Source organism: Narcine bancroftii, chromosome 4 (genome assembly GCF_036971445.1).
Source record: "Narcine bancroftii isolate sNarBan1 chromosome 4, sNarBan1.hap1, whole genome shotgun sequence".
Lineage (NCBI taxonomy): Eukaryota > Metazoa > Chordata > Chondrichthyes > Torpediniformes > Narcinidae > Narcine > Narcine bancroftii.
This window is the reverse complement of record NC_091472.1, coordinates 85,274,812-85,292,774: the sequence shown is the minus strand read 5'-3', so window position 1 is coordinate 85,292,774 and position 17,963 is coordinate 85,274,812. Positions and strand designations below refer to the sequence as shown.

Sequence of the window (17,963 nt, the reverse complement as noted above, 5' to 3'; positions counted from 1 at the left end):
AAAAATGAATCCCCCTCTCCATCCCCCTCTCCCTCCCCCTCCCTCCCCCTCCCTCCCCCTCCCTCCCTCCCTCCCTCTCTCCCCCCTCTCCCCTCTCTCTCCCCTCTCTCCCCTCTCTCTCCCCTCTCTCTCCCCTCTCTCCCCTCTCTCTCCCCTCTCTCCCCCCCCTCTCTCCCCCCCCTCTCCGCCCTCCCTCCCCTCTCTCACCCCCTCCCTCTCCCCCCCTCTCTCTCTCCCCCATTCCTCTTACTGACACACAAGGCTCGAGAAATTAATTGGTTACTTCATGCTCATTTAAAGTCAATAAATTTAAGATGTTCTCTGGATTCCTCTGTTTTTTGAAGCCTAAACAACATTTGATGTTAATGCCAAGAAAAATGGATAGTTCACTGGAGGAGGTTGGACTAATTGAACCTAGAGACAATATAAAAGCACTGTAGTCCATGATACAATACTATTTCAGTTTCAGTAATTTGTCTGAGTTTATATGTCTTGGAAGAAATAAAAATTACATTTGTTGCTTGTTTAAAGTACTTAAATAGCTTTGACGCTGATGTTTCTTTGTTAAGTAATTCTGATGGATACAAAGATTAGAATTTCCTTTGATGTGCTTTTGTTTATTGGTGGACATGTAATGTTTGCGAACATCACTCCCAATGAGGCCAAGGTTAAGCTGATCCAAGATCTGGGGGCGGGGATAGGACGGCTGATTCCAAAGTGTTTCAAGGCTGCGAATATGTGTTTTTTTTGTTGCTGAGAGACAACCTGATAGATTGTGTTTTCCTTATAGGCGACTTTAACTTTGGCTTGGCTTCGCGGACGAAGATTTATGGAGGGGGTAAAAAGTCCACGTCAGCTGCAGGCTCGTTTGTGGCTGACCAGTCCGATGCGGGACAGGCAGACACGATTGCAGCGGTTGCAAGGGAAAATTGGTTGGTTGGGGTTGGGTGTTGGGTTTTTCCTCCTTTGCCTTTTGTCAGTGAGGTGGGCTCTGCGGTCTTCTTCAAAGGAGGCTGCTGCCCGCCAAACTGTGAGGCGCCAAGATGCACGGTTTGAGGCGTTATCAGCCCACTGGCGGTGGTCAATGTGGCAGGCACCAAGAGATTTCTTTAGGCAGTCCTTGTACCTTTTCTTTGGTGCACCTCTGTCACGGTGGCCAGTGGAGAGCTCGCCATATAATACGATCTTGGGAAGGCGATGGTCCTCCATTCTGGAGACGTGACCCATCCAGCGCAGCTGGATCTTCAGCAGCGTGGACTCGATGCTGTCGACCTCTGCCATCTCGAGTACCTCGACGTTAGGGGTGTGAGCGCTCCAATGGATGTTGAGGATGGAGCGGAGACAACGCTGGTGGAAGCGTTCTAGGAGCCGTAGGTGGTGCCGGTAGAGGACCCATGATTCGGAGCCGAACAGGAGTGTGGGTATGACAACGGCTCTGTATACGCTTATCTTTGTGAGGTTTTTCAGTTGGTTGTTTTTCCAGACTCTTTTGTGTAGTCTTCCAAAGGCGCTATTTGCCTTGGCGAGTCTGTTGTCTATCTCATTGTCGATCCTTGCATCTGATGAAATGGTGCAGCCGAGATAGATAAAGTGGTTGACCGTTTTGAGTTTTGTGTGCCCGATGGAGATGTGGGGGGGCTGGTAGTCATGGTGGGGAGCTGGCTGATGGAGGACCTCAGTTTTCTTCAGGCTGACTTCCAGGCCAAACATTTTGGCAGTTTCCGCAAAGCAGGACGTCAAGCGCTGAAGAGCTGGCTCTGAATGGGCAACTAAAGCGGCATCATCTGCAAAGAGTAGTTCACGGACAAGTTTCTCTTGTGTCTTGGTGTGAGCTTGCAGGCGCCTCAGATATAGGCGACTAGTGAATAAATAAATCTCTGCTGGTTACCTGACTGAAGTGTAGTTAGAGGCTCAATCCTGACTGAAGTGTAGTTAGAGGCTCAATCCCTGGCTGAAGTGTAGTTAGAGGCTCAATCCCTGAGTGAAGTGTAGTTAGAGGCTCCATCCCTGACTGAAATGCTGCATTGTTTAGGTCCATGAACTGTAGTTGTTGGGTGTGGGGAGAAATACAGCTGAGGAAGGGAGAGGTTCAGCTTATGGTAGGGTTGTCACTTGAAGCAGTGGTTCATGAAGTTTGGAACAGGCAGTGGGCATTGGAGAACTCAGAGTAGAGGCTGGAGGGAACATTGAAGCTAAGGATGTGGGTGTGAGGGTTGGTTGTGTTCAGGGATGGAGTATGGGAAGTATGGGTGGTGATGGGTCTCAGAATGAAGGCTGAGCATGGGAGTGGGTCAAAGTAAGGGTGGGGAGTGTTGAAGCTCAGGGATTATGGTGTGGGCGGTGCTGCAGTTTGGAGCGGTGGAGCATGCATTAGAGATAGGGTGTGAGGGTTCGTGGGGTTCTCTGTGAGAGCTGAAGATCGGGGTGAAGATCTGGGGAATTGTGCATTACAAGGTAAGGTTTGGTACAGTTTGGGGAGAAGGGAGTGGGAAAAGTGCAGCTCAGGATGTAGTGCAGTGGGTGCAGTGTGGGATATAGGGAAATCTAGGACTGCGGATGAGCATTGTGTACTTATCAAGTCCAAACAAAACCCAAATCTGAACTTGGGGACAACTGCAATTCCTTTTTGTGGACAGTGTCTGAGCAGTAGATGGGATTTGCCTCTGCAACAATAAATATATGCATCATTGCTTTAATCAAAGAACTAACTATATGCAGTCATCATATATTTTCAATGTTAGAATTATGTCTTTATATACAAATGTTTGGACATGTCATTATTTTCATTGATTTATTCCAAAACACAGCATATTTATATATGGGTATGATAGTTCCTTGTCTTTATGTTGCTGTTAGCTAGTATTTCTTCATCACAGGACATTGGAAGCACAGGATGTCAGAACTTCATTTCCATAGCGCCTTTCACAAAACAGTTTAGAGATCACGAGGCAGTTTGGAAACATACTCACTATTTTAGGAAGTATGGGAATTAAGTCATACCCAGGAAAATAAAGTACAGGGACCCAGATTTTAGAGATGGTGATTGAAGAATGAACATTGACTAGTTCCCCCTTCAAATAAGGCATGGGGCCTTGTACATCCATCTAAAGCAGGCCCATCATCTCATCACAAAGGCATTGCTGAACCCGTGCAAGATTTTCTCAATGTCTTCAAAGCTCTGGAATGTAACTTGAAGCCACAATTATCTAACTTGGAAGATAGTGTTGAAGCCATTCCAGATATTCCCTCATGAATGAGACAAATATTTGTAAATGAAATTAGTTTGTCTTCTTTATTTGCTACAACAGAGTGAAAATGAACTGATTGACATTTTTTTTGACAGAACATTCATCCTGGATGCCTTAAATTTTGTAAAAAAAAATCTTTTCAGAAAAATGTTGCTTGGCAATTGCTTTATCAACAAAAGCAGTAACCGAAATTTGTCTCATAGAGTCACACAGCTTGGAAATCTCCTAACCTGCCAATGCCAACTAAAATGTCCACCCACAATAACTCCAGCTGCCGACATTTGGCCCACATCCCCTTTAATTCTAACCAATCCAGACATCTGTCTAAAATGTTTCTCATTTCTCAATCATTATTATCGTACCTTTCTCAACAACCTCCTCCAACAGCCCATTCTGTGTTTTTAAAAAAAAAGTTACCCCTCAGGTAACTACTGTTCAATCTCTCCCCTCAACTTAAACTTAAATCTGGTTACCCATTCTCCTACTCTGGGTGAATAGATTTCACCCAATCTATTCATCTCATGATTTGTACACCGCCATGAGATCACCCCTCAATCTCCTACGCTCTAAGGAATAAAGCCTTAGTTTTAATTGAGGCATGTAAAGCAGAATGGGTAGATGTGCTCCTGAAGTGAACCGCTGTATATCTGTGACAAAGAGGAGGAAGTTTCCTCCATGGATGCCGGTGATACAAAAGAAAAAGCTGAAAACACCCAGTGGGTGAGGCACCCACCACACTAATGGCATCGTGAAGAAAGCAGGTCAGTGCCTATATTTCCTCAGGGATTTGCAAAGGTTTGGTTTGGCACCAGTAACCCTGGCAAATTTCGACAGATGTGTTGTGGAAAGTGAGCAGACCAGCAATACCCCTGAGCGCAAACCCCTCCAAAAGGTAATGAACATAATCCAAAACATCACAGGCAAAACCCTCCCCACTATCAAGAACTTCCACAAGGAACGCCGCTGCTGGAGAACAGCAGCAATCATCAAAGACCCTCACCATCCAGCACAGGCTCTGGTCTCGCTGCTACCATCAGGAAAGAGGTATTGGTGCCACAAGATTTACACCACCAGGTTCAGGAACAGTTCCTGCCCCTCCACCATCAGATACAACAATAAACTCAATCAGACACTCATTTAAGGACTCTTGTGCTCTTTATTTGTTTTTTTTTATTCTCTCTGTATTGCAGTCAGGTTGTTTACAGTTCTTTGTTTACATGTATATGTTGTGTGCAGTTTTTTGCCTTACTAATAAGAGGTAATTCTACCTCACCCACATAAAAAAAGAATCTCAGGGTTGTATGTGAAGTCATGAATGTACTCTGACAATAAATCTGAAATCTGCACATCTCTGAAATGTTATCATTTCAGGTCAATGACCTTTCACACCCATGTTCCTTGCAGTGAAGTTGTCTTTTATGTATAAGTAAAGAACTTGGCATAAAGATCTACCAGACATTATGCTATACCATTGTTTTCATTTGGGTAGATACAAGGAGTGCTGGAAACATTCAGCAGGTCACAAGCTTCTAATGGTAAGAAACACAGATGGTCTTTCATCATAAGGAAGAATTTAGAGATACAAACATGTTTTAAGAATCAAAGAAATTGATGGTAAGGGAAGGGCAGAGGGGATATACTTAGGATTCAGAGAAGGAGAGATGGATGGTGGTCTGCAGACTTTGGTGTTTTGCACATTAGGATGGTGGTGTTTGGCAAAAGGGACATGATAACCAGGCAAGTCATTGAAACAAAAGTGAATCTGTGTTGTGGATGAAACAGCAGAACCAATCCTAATAACTACTGTTCATAATTCTAGAGATTGTGGTTGTGATCTAATATTGTCAGACACACTGAGTACAAAAGCCTAAATGAAGGAGAAGGTTTGGTTCCTCCATTTCTATAGAGTTTTACTGCAACCATATTGAAGACCAAAGTCAGAGGGACCTTTGTCACTCTACCAGCTGCCATAGGACCCCACTAGTAGTCACATCTTCTCCTTTCTGTGTTCTCAGGGATTACTCTCATTAGTTTCCTTATCCCTCGCACTCATCTGAAACTATTGGAGGTGCAATACTTGTCCCTGCACCGCCACTAGCCAGAGACCCCTGCGAGTCAGACAAAGATCCCGTTGCACCTCCACCAATCTTGCTTGCTGCACTTGGTGCTCTTGAGTTGGCCTGCTCTAAGCTGGACAGACCAATTGTAGACTGTAACCGTTAGGTAGAACACCTACACTCTGTCCACAGTGTCCACCCTGACTGAAGGAGAGTTGGCCACTTTGGCTCCCCCCTTCCCATTTTCACATAGATCTGCCAGGCTAAATGCAAATTTCAACAGTGCCTGATTTTCCACCTGGGTGTCAGGATTGAATTTTCCACCTTCCTTATGATCATTTCTCTCCCCTTGGGGTTCTTACTTCCCCCCCACAATCCCCCCACAAAGATCCAGTGTCATTCCGTTCCCCCTCCTGATTTCATCTACAACACACCATACCTCCTGGTTCTCCTATCCCTTCCCCCAACTGTCCCATTTGCCCATCATTCCTCCCTAGCATGGTTTCACATATTTCCCTCCTTGTTGAATTCTGCATGCTCTCATTTCCACTTACTACTTCCAGCCTCTGTCTCTGCAACCACACCCCTCCCCCCCAAAAAAAAATCTGGTATTATCTGTTCTCTTTCTTTCTCTTTTCTTATCTGTCCTTGCCTATCACCACCAACCACTGCATCCTGGCTCTATCTGCTTATCATCTCCTTCCTTACCCATTTCCACTTATTTTCTGTCAGCTCATGCCTCACTTCACTCTCTCTCCCCTTTATATGAACCTATCTGGCCCTCTGCACTCTCAGTCCTGATGCAGAGTCTCTACTGTTCCTTTCCCTCTGCAGACGCTAACTTTGCCTCCACTGAGTCCCTCCAGTGGTTTATTTTATTTCTCAGGGAGGCAGAAATCAAAGTGGGGAAGAATTTAAAAAGCAAGCAACCATATGTTCAGGATCACACTTGCGGACTGTACAAAGAGGATCTTCAAAGCTCTCTCCCAATCAGCTCTCTATGAGATTGGATCATTACAGCTCACCAAGGGTAAAGTTGCAACACTATACTTCACCATTTGAAGGATCACTAGTTTTCAACATCGTAAGGCTGAGAACAACTTTTTTGCTAACTAGAATCGTGCTAATTTCTAACAAAATTTCCAACTTTTCCTGCACCATTTCTCATACCTCCGACTCTTGCATCATTCATTCCTCATTTTACCTGCTGCACATTTGCAAATCCCCTCCCCAGGTTAAAACTGATGTTCCATCACTAATTAATTTTAAATCTGAGGTTGACAGATTGCCATAAAGCTGTGGAGCAAAGGCCAAATATGATGTTGCATCCACCATGGAATCATGAAAATTTAAAGCTTTGAAAGAGATTATTGTATCCAAGACAAAAATAGAAACATTTAGACTAATGTTTTTGGGCTTTAGATCCATGGTGTAGGGCATTTCAATACCTCCTCCAGGTATATTTTAAAAATAATAGGTATCTGCCTTCATTGCCCTTTCAGTCAGTGAGTACTGCATCTATTGGTGAAAGAATCTCATTAATGGGGAAAATAGGCATGAGGAGGTAAATAGCAAATTCCTTCATGTGCATGAATGTCTCAAAGCCACCATTTCTATTATATTTCTACATTACTATTTGGTTTTGGTAGTTTTTGTCAGACTCCTTTTCCACTTCAAACAGTTCCTCTTTCTAATGATGCAGCAGCATACCTCTCGATGAAGACAAGTTGCAAGCCAACGTTAATGTTTGTCTACTTGGTTGAGTTGTGGTACTTCCCAACATTAGAGATGTGCTGCTTTGAACCAAGTCCAAGTAAAGGTATTGCCTTTTGAGCGGTAACCAGAGTGACAATAAGAAGTTGGAAAGGTGAGTCTGCGCCTGCTCCATTTGGCTCCACCTTCTGGCAAAATCACATAGACGTGTTTGTTTTAAATGATAGTCGCACGAATGTAAGAAGAATGGAGGGATATGGACTGCGAGGGAGGGAAGGGTTAGATTGATTGTGGAGTAGGTTTATATGGGTCAATGCAACTTATGAGCCGAAGGGCCTGTACTGTACATTCTCTTTTCACAATCTTTGTTAAATATGTTTCGTTGACATACCTTGATCAAGCTGGGTTTGCTCACCTAGGCTTCTGCTAGCTGCTCTCTGTGATGTCCAATTGGAAATTTGCAAGAATGAATGCTAGATTTCTGATGTATCTTTATGAGGCAAAGTTTCTGGCATAACAACCAGTTTTAGACTAAACCCAGGATCCTGCCATCTTGGAGTGAAAAGTAGCCTAATTCTAACCAGATCCTATTAAAACATCATTTTCTGCAGTACATTGACCATTAATGTCTATTATTAGATAAATTAGTTTTTGCACATTTAAATTATAATATTTTAATTTTGAGATGCAGCATGGCAACAGGCCTTTCCAGCCTATGACCCCATACCATCCAAATAAACCTATTTGACCATTAACTTTCTAACGTTGTAAGCCTTCAGCATGTGAGAGGAAACCGGAGCACCTGACGGAAACCCATGTGGATGCATGGAGTACATACAAACTCCTTATGAACAGCGACAGATTCAAACCCAGGTTGCTGGTTCTGTAATTGTACTAACCTCTGCACTAACTATGAAGCGCTTTACATGGGATTAATTAGGTGAGAAAAATAGGGCGACTAGGTCCTCAATGTGGTAATTCTTCAACCAATCCGACTGAATGATTGTGAATTAAGTAATTCATTTGAATTTCTGTAGCACCCTTTCAGAATTTTGAAATATCACAAATACTTTACAGCCCATGAAATAGTTCATTAGGGTATGGGTGTATGGATGTAATGTAGGGAATGTGACAGCCATTTTGTTCAACACCAATCCCCTTAGAAGTGTGAAGGAGGAAAAAGACTGAAAAACTAGTGTGAATTACAGTGGTTGTATGTTGTATTCAATATCAAATTATGTCCAGATGAAACAAAAAAAGGAAGGAGAGATTGGATTGAGAGAGAGAGCAGGAAAGGAAAATTTGTGGTGCAAACTTGACAGAACAAAATTGGAAGCCAGGCTTCTCTGAGCAGAGGGGAGATGATTAGATGATCATGTCAATGGTGCCTGTTGATTCAACTTAAGGAAAAAATACAACACTTTCTTGAAAATTTGGCAACCATACCTAAATTCCATGCAAGCACAATTATAGTGTGGACCATTGTGCCTTGTCACCCTACCTTCCCCAGCTCCCCCTCAATCAGTGGCAGCGGCGGCGGGGGGGAGGATCCCATCCCATTCCCAACCAGGAAAAGTCAAGAAAAAGAAAACAACCAGAGCTCTTGGTCGCAGTGATGTAACAAACCCATAAACCCCTGATATATGTTTCATACCATTGTTGTGAAGGTCCTGAATGTTGTATGTCACTGTGGTTGGTTCAGTGTTAAATGTGGAAGGGGGAGGGGGGAGAGGGAAGGGGATAGAAAAAGCTTGAACTCTACAGAAAACCTTGTATAGAATTGATAATTGTAAACTGTAATCAATGTTGATGTCAATATTAATATCGATAAGGTTGATAACTGAGTTTAAGTTTGGAAAATAAAATATTTTTTTTTAATGGTGCCTAGATATTGAGGTACATTTTATGCACATAATTTGTCCACAGCTGCCCTCCACTTTATTCATGAGATGTGGATGTCACCACAACACCAGCATTTATTGTCCATCCCTAATTACCCCAAGCTGAGAGGGCAGATAAGAGGCATCAAAAAGTCTTCAATCACACATTAAGGATGGCAGGTTTAGAGCCATGGAATTATCCAGCAAGAAAAATGGCCATTTGGCCCAACTAATCCATGCTGACCAACAGGCATCCTTCTTTATTTAATTTCCTTCCATTTCCTAGCTCCTGCCCCATAACCTTCTAAGCCTGGGCAATTCAAATATTCGCCTAACTTTGCCTACGCTCTCAGGTAGTGCACTCCATTCTATGAGAGAGGAAGGTCCCCCTTGTGCCACCTTTCAATTGCTTCCCCTTTAGTTTGTCCCCTAGTTTACATCCTGGGCAAAAGAGTCCTGCAGCCTATCCTACCTATGCCCCTAATTTCTTTCCCTGAATAACATCCGTGAACCAGCTGTGAATTTTACAAGAGGACAATTGTTTTGCACCTACCATTACTGGGACTAGATTTCTTTTCAATTCCTGACTTATTTAATTACTTATTTACATTCACAGAATGGCAAGGTGGGATTCAAACTCATATCTATGAATCAGTGGTTCAGCGACTTAACCACTGATTGACAATGTACTCTACCTTAACCAAGATTGACTTTAGGTGCTATGAGCCAGTGATATGTCCCAATCTGCCTTCAATTAATGGGAAGAAACTGTGGTGGCAATGGTCACCTTGCATTTTTAATTTTCAGCTCCAGAGAGGTTAGTCGTGTAATTAAATACTAAATGGATTATTTAAAGAGATTTGATCATTCCTTTCGATGGTGAATTCAGTTTGTTTACACTATGTACTGCATTGGCTTCACCTCATTGTCAGAATTCTGTATTTTTGTTATTTTTATATGTCCATATGCATTAAGATGTTGGTTGTTTTGCATTGTTCGTTCAGGTCACTATTGAGGTTGTTGATGGAAGTGAAATAGAAACAGAAAGAGACTTGCGCAAAGTGACCAAACCCAGCTGGCCAGTGCCTTCATCTGACTGGAGGAACTGGTGGCAAAAGTCATCGGCAACAGCTTCCTTGGGTGACGGTGATCAGGAAAATAGCCGTGCAAGTGAAGACAGCAACTTCTTGAATCCTGTGAACAGCTGGGATAGAAGCACAGTTACACAACGGAGATGGGAAACCAAGGGGCAGCCTGAATATGGTAAGTCTGCATTCCTCACTCGTTCTGCACAACTGAGAATTCAACAAGAGATATTGGAAATAGGCCAAGTGAAATCAAATAGGTATGGACTACAGTGGGAATAAACTCTCTAGTATTGATTGATGTAAAGCAAGTTGTGCAGGAAAACATCTGCGTCTATATGGCAAGATCCCAATGATTCATATTTAATCTTTTTTTATTCCCTTGATGACTAAGTGAGCAAACTTGGCAATATCCCTCCACTCCCACCACCTGCCTGTGTATTCTGCAAGCAAAGGAAAACGAACTGCTGGTGGAACTCAGTGAGTCAGGCAACATCAGTGGCAAGAAGGAGACAGTTGGCATTTTGAGCTGAGACCCTGCTTCGGGGTCTCGTCTCGAAACACTGTCTACTCTTTCCCTCTGCAGATGCTGCCTGATCCACTGAATTCCTCCGGCAGTTTGTTTTATGCTCTAGATTCCAGCGTCCACAATCTCTTATGTCTGCCTGTGTCTTCCCTTAGTCTTGCCAAAAGCTGTGATAAAAACAGGGTTCTTGAATCTAGCTGCGAAATGTGATTTTAATTTCTTGTTTACCTACTGTCTATCTGGTGGTGTGGTGAGCGTTCAGCAATGAAGGCTGCTCACTCCATAATCAAGATTTACAGCTGAAACATTCCAGCTGTTTTGGCTTAGAAGGAAAAAACATATGCGAGCAATGCTTTGTACGACTATGTGTGTGAAAGTTATTTGAATGGTATGCGAACGGCAAGATCTGGGCCTAAGCTCCAAATCAAGCATGTGGTCCCAATTAGGCAACTCATCATGATGGCAGCTAACTGCAGATATGTTTGCTTTCTTCATCCAGATTACGCAGATGGAGAGGGTGACTGGAGCCCGTGGTCACTCTGCAGTGTAACCTGTGGAAGTGGGAACCAAAAGCGTACCAGGTCCTGTGGGTATGCCTGCACGGCCACTGAATCAAGGACATGTGATATGCCAAACTGTCCTGGTTAGTAACTTATTATTTGAAGCTTATTAATGTCAGATGGATGGTCATAAGTGAACCCTCAGTTAAGTCGCTCTTTGTTACATGAACAAAACAAAAATTAAATTTTAAAAACTGCAATATACACAAGTGGTGGAGAAGCTCAGCAGGTCAGACTACAGAATTCTTGATGAAGGGCTCAGGCCCAAAACATCGACTGCCTTTCACTTCTGATGGATGCTGCATGACCTGCTGAGTTTCTCCACACCTTTGTGCATGTAACTCAGCCCCACCATCTGCACATTTTCTTGTTTAACTTCACAATGAAATCTCTGCTGCCTGGCTTTAACTTGCACCAAGTCTTAGTTTACCCTTCACTCCTGTGTTAATAAACTCCTGAATTTTAAAGCCTTTCAGATTGAGGAGATCCAGAGATTTCTGGACATCTCAGAGAATTGAAGGAAATGAGACAGACAGTGGGCCATGTTCTTATTGGATAATGCAGCATGCTCAAGCAGCTGTGAGACCTACTGATATCTTGGTTTCTATTAATCTTATTTGAGGCTGTTTAATTTGGGGAAGGGTTTGAATTGAAGTGCCCCATAGATTTGGGTGACATAGTTAACGTAGCTGTTAGCACAACACCATTACGTTGCCAGTGATCTGGGTTCTAATCTAAGTTTGGGAAAAGTTTGGTTTATTCTGGATTAGGTTAAGGGTGAATGAGGAAAAGTTTAGGGGGAACATCTTCACACAGAAAGTGGTGGGAGTGTGAAACAGTTGCCAGCTGAAGTGGTGAATGCAGGCTCAATTTTAACATTTAAGAAAAATTTGGAGAGGTACATGGATGGGAGGGGTATGGACGGTATGGATTGGGTGCAGGTCAATGAGACTCAACAGAATAATAGTTCAGTACAGACTAGAAGGACCAAAGGGCCTATTTTCTGTGCTGTAATGTTCTATGGTTCTATGGATGGTCCGAATTCCTCCTATTTTTCAAGAATGTGTGGATTTTTGGGCCCACTTACATTGTTGGCACTTTTGTGTTTTCTTACAATAACACCCTGCAGACTTTCGAGTTTCACTCAAATAGGCCATATGGGTCTGTTTGGGCAGTGTTGGCTCATGTGCTGGAAATAAAGTTTGAGTATTCATCAAACAATGAGGAAGGTCAATTGAAAAGTGTGGTTTGAGGGAGATAAAACAATGATCCAATTCAATATAGAGGAGTGCGACTAACTCATTTTGCACACTCAATGTAAGTTTTTACTGAAAAAAAACTACTTAATACCCTGTAAGTGGACAGAGGCTAATTTTAGTTTTTAAAATAGCAGAACAGGATCCAGATCAAAACAGTAAAATTGATTTGAAATTCACTAATGGTTAGTTCTACACCTACATCCATCATAAGGAAAGCAGAAAGTAATTTCTGTTACTAGATACCGTGTCTCAAAGAGCAAGACAAAATGAACAGACAAAAATTGCTTTTATGTTGAATTCTTAACCAAGTGAAACATTTTGAATATAATTATTTGAGAAACTGGATTTGACTGTCATATAACCGATTAAAAATAATTGACAGAAAGGAGCATATTAAAGAGCTCCTTTAAGGGAATGGTGGAGAAGCAAACAAGTAAGGATAGAATAGTAGATCTTCAGGAGTTGGCTGCTGAAGGCATGGCTACCAAAGCTAGAACAATTATCACGATGTGTAGTGACACTGTCTAAGCACCAGAGAACCAATTACAATCATGACCTCCAAAGCTGTCTGAGTCAAGTTGGTATATTCTCCATGTGACCAAGTGGGTTTCCTCCCACATTGAACAAAGCATCAGAATCAAAATTTATTGCCTTGAATATTTATTGACAAGAACATGTCACAAAACTCATTGTTTTGTGGCAGTATCACTGTGCAAACATTTATATAAACCACATGACAAAATAAATAAAAATAGTGCAAGGAAAAGAAAAATACAAAGTAAGGTAGTGTCTATGGTTCACTGTTCATTCAGAAATCTGATGGCAGAGGGGGAAAAAGCTGTCCATATGCCACTTCAGGCTCCTGTACCTTTTCCCCAATGATAGCAGAGTGAAGGGGTCATGGCTTGGGAGGTGGGGGTCGTTGAGGTTAAAGGCTGATTTCTTAAGACACTGCTTCTTGTAGATGTCCTCAATGGAGTGAAGACTGGTGCACATCAAGTGATGTCGCAAGTCGAGTTAACAACCCTCTAGAGTTTTTTCTTTTCCTGAGCGTTGGCACCTCCATATCAGACACTGATGGAACCGGTCAGAATACTCTCCACAGTACACCTGTAGAAGTTTTCAAGAGTCTTTGGTGACATCCCGAATCTCCTCAAACCCCTCACAATATGCAAGTAGGTTAATTGGCCACTGTAAATAGCCCTAGAATGTGGATTTGTGAAGGAATATGGGGAAAGTAGATGGGAAAAGAAGAGGATTAATGTATTATTGTAAGATTATAGGTCTGTGGTTAGTTTATTCTCAGTGGGCCAAAAGATCTATTCTGTACTGTAGCTCTCCATGACTAAAATCAGTTCTGCTAAACTGGAGGTTATAGAGATTAAACATATGTCCGATATTATAGAAAGACTTACCGAATGAGCCCTTAACACTTTCTGGAATGAAACATGAAAGTCTGCAGATGCTTTAGTTAAAGTACAGAAATGCAGGAGGAACTCAGCCAGTCTCGCACCATCCATAGGAGGTAAAGATATATTGCTGACGTTTCAGGCCTGAGCCCATCCTCATAGAAGGCAAATATATGGAACTGCATCAGGGCAAAATTCAATGGCAAGGTCTGAGGAGAAGGAAGTGTGACTTCTAAGTTCAGCCCATAATTGGAATCCTAAAGTGGTCAAATGAGATATTTCAGTCTACTATGTACCGTGGAACTCTGCCTGTGATGGGATGAATCCATGGAATCAGATTGCATCAAGTAGAAGACAAATCTGTCCATGACTCCAAAGATTTGACTGCATAAGTCAAAGGACCAAATTTTAATTTTCTGCTTTAGTACAGAATAGTCACCTCCACATGTGCTCAGATTTTTGCCAAATAAAGCATTAACTTAAATGGTTCTAACTGTACATGAAGAATGTTATAATTAATATCTTAATAGCTCTCATACCAAAGAACTGTCAGAGCAGATAACCATGTGAGTCTATGAATGGTTAGCAACTTTCCCATTGCTGCACAGGTGCGGTCAGTCTTTTGCCCTTGTGTATCTCTGTAGCTCATGTACGTGGTGGATGCCTTCTGCTTTCTAACCATGCGAAAAGAGGAGGTGAGGTGCGTGGCTTATTGCAGACGTATTTTTCCTTGGGATAAAGGGAAGTGCACTTACATTGCATCATATTGCCAACAACATAAAATTGAGCCAAAAATTCACAATCAGTGTTGTTCTGTTGTAAAACTCTGCTGCTTCCCAACCTAACACCACAGATAAGTAATTCTTCCTTCCATCTGCTCCTTCCACTTGCTTATTGTTTGCATGTGGACTTAAACCTTTTAAAAAAAAACACACTGCTCTGCAGAAATCCAAATCAGCATTTCCTTCCTGTTTGACACCAGCCATATTTACCTGTTTGTCAAGGTTGGACATACCATAAGTGACCCACAGCACAGTAACATGTCTGTTATTGTCGAATACAGTTTAGAATTGATTTGAACAGAAAAGTTACAAAGAGTGAAAAAGGAATAATTGGTGTTTCCATGGGAAACTGAGGCTGGAGGGTATTGTTTGCAAGATATCATTGTCACATGACACCTTATAACCATATATCAATTACAGTACGGAAACAGGCCATCTCGGCCCCTCTAGTCCATACCAATTTGTGATCTCCTCTAGTCCCACTTGCCTGCACCCTGTCCATAACCCTCCAATCCCCTCACATCCATGCACCTATCCAACTATTTCTTAAATGTCAAAATTGACCCTGCTGCCACCACCTCCCCAACACACACCTCAGTCACCTCCCCATCTCATTCCCCAACAGTAGATCTAACACTGCCCCTTCTCTAGTGGGTACCTCAATGTATTGCTGCAAAAAACTATCCTGCACACATTTTACTAATTCTAATCCATCCAGCCCCTTCACAGAATATGTTTCCCAATCTATATTAGGAAAATTAAAATCCCCCACTAACTCAGCTCTGTACTTATTACAAATCTCTGCTATTTCCTTACACATTTGCTCCTCTATTTCTCACTCCCTACCAGGTGGTCTATAATACACCCCTATAATTGTAACTTCTCCTTTTCCATTTTTTAATTCCACCCATACCGCCTCCCTTGACAAGCCCTCCAACCTATCTTGCATCTGCACTGCTGTAATATTTTCCATGACAAGCAATGCCACACCACCCCCTCTTACCCCTCCAATTCTATCACACCTGAAGGAGCAAAATCCCAGAATATTTAGCTGCCAATCACAACCCTCTTGCAACCGCATCTCACTAATCACCACCATGTCATACTGCCAAGTGTCTATCCACACCTTCAGCTCCTCCATCTTCCTTACTATACTCCAAGCATTACAGTAAATGCATTTCAGAGATTTCCCACATCTTTCCCTCTGTTTGTCCCCATCTTTACGGACAACTCTATTATTTATACCATTATCCATCACAGCACTGATCCTTTTCCTTCTCGATCACCTGTCTTTCCACCCCCCAAATTTTGTCTACAAGCCTTTTCTCTTTGCTGTTCTCCTCTATGTGGACCCCTTCCCCCAACCATACTAGTTTAAAGCCCCCTTAGTAGCCCTAGCAAATGCCCCCGCCAGGATCCTGGTCCCTCTGGATTCAGGTGCAACCCATCCATTTGGTACAGGTCCCACCTTCCCCAAAAAAGGCCCCAGTGGTGCAAGAACTTGAATCCCTGCTCCTTAAGCCATGCATTCATCCTCCACCTGATACTATTCTTGCCCTCACTATCATGTGGTACAGGAAGTAATTCAGAGATTACCCCCTTTGCGATCCTTCTTTTTGGCTCCCATCCTAACTACCTATATTCATTTTTTAGGACCACTTCACACTTCCTCCCTATATCCTTGGTACCAACATGTACCCCGACCTCTGGCTCATTACCCTCCCCCTTAGGATGTCTTGGACATGAGAAGCTACATCCCAGACTTTTATTGATGATCTTTGCACAATGTGCTCCTGGATAGCAAAACTCCTATGACAGCCATGCAGAAAGTCACGAGGTGCACAAATCGCACCAAGGTGAAATGCACACAGAAATCTCTTTCTCACTGAGCAGAGATTCAGGTGGAAATAATGAATTGCCAATAACCTGAAGATCACTTTTAACACAATTTGCACCTGAAAAGTGTGCGCAAATATTTCCAGTTTCCAATCCAGCAACTTAAATTGATACACAAGTATTGCACTGGTGTTCACAGCATTGCTACCGGACAAACAAAAATTGCTGACTGTCAAAGGCTTTTGTTGATTTTAAATGTCTCTGAATGATTAAAAATTGAAAATACTACACTATTCAAATTGCTTAACAAGGCTAACCAACAATAGTACTTAGTGCGTAAAAGCAAAAAAAAAAGCAAATAATGAAATAAAAAGCATACCTATTGCTTTCCCTGCTATCCTGCAGCTCTCACAGATCCTGAGGGAAATCTAACTTAAGCATAGTGCTTTGAAGTCTCAACAAGCTCCTCTTATTCCATTGGGCTCTGTAGGACTTTGGCACTACTGGAGTTGGAGCACAGCTGGGAGACAGTAGAGCTCAGCCAGTAAGTCTGGGGCTTGGGGCTTCCAAAACATCTGGCAACTGTGCCAAGAAATGTCAGCAATTCCCTGTGCCTATAATACCCTGAAAAGTTCAACCAAGGTGATAGGGCAGATGCTTGAACCAGAGTTAACTTTTAAGGAACATCTTAAAGAAGAAAAAGCAAGTAAAAGAAATCGAAAGGTTTGGGGAGAAATTTTCTGAGTTCAAGTCTTTAGTAGTTGAACACCAGCGGTCTTGTGTTGTAAAATTTGGTATTTGAAAGAGGTTAGAAGAGGAAGGAGGCAGCTATCTTGGAAGTTGTAGGGATGGGAGAGATTACCAAGGCAGAATGGAGTGAGTTTATGAACCCATTTGAAATGAGTACTCAAACCAAACTAAAGGGGATTGCATCTTAACATGGGCTGAAGGTTAGTGACTCTACCATTGCATGGGAGCAGGGATCCTCAGGAATCAGTTTGACTTTAATAATCTTAAAGTCTCCTTTGGCAAAGGCCATTTTGCTATTAACCATGGAATTTTCTGCTTTTCTCTTCCCATGGGGATAAAGATTAAAACAGAATGCTGGAAATAGTCAACAACTCTGACTCCACATATGAAGGGAAAAGCATAGACTTCACATCTCACGTCAATGATATTTTATCAGAATCTGGCGTGACTTGTTGAGCATTTCCAGCATTTTCCGTTTTTATTTCAGATTTCCAGCATCTGCAGTATTGTATTCTGGGAAACAACAGATTTGACCCTCACTTCTTGCTTGCCCCCCCCCCCCCACCTGAGTGGACATTCTCAGAATGGATCTCGCAGCGTCTCATTGTCTTAGTTTCTTCAATGTTTAAAAGTTCCATGATGAAGCAAGTCAAGTGCATAGGATAGAAAGAAGAATGCTATCTTATATAGGGCTTTCTGTGACCCAGGTTACTTCGAGACTTCATGACTGCTATGCAAGATTTTAAATTGGCCAACATTTGGAGGGGTAAACCTATGCATATTCAATAGAGTGAAGCAAGTGTATGTACTCATGACCCCAATCCTTGCACTATAAATGTTATTGCATTGATGTTAGGG

The 17,963-nt window shown here is 42.4% G+C and overlaps 1 protein-coding gene across 1 annotated transcript in view; it reads left to right on the top strand.

Annotated features, from left to right (window-relative positions):
* The window catches only part of ism1 (isthmin 1), a 103,210-nt gene that overhangs the window by 66,411 nt on the left and 18,836 nt on the right, over window positions 1–17,963 (top strand). Inside the window, exons 3-4 of the mRNA XM_069931841.1 lie at window positions 9,903–10,161; window positions 11,009–11,152. Of these exons, the coding sequence (XP_069787942.1) occupies window positions 9,903–10,161; window positions 11,009–11,152 (403 nt within the window). The remainder of the gene's footprint in view (window positions 1–9,902; window positions 10,162–11,008; window positions 11,153–17,963) is intronic.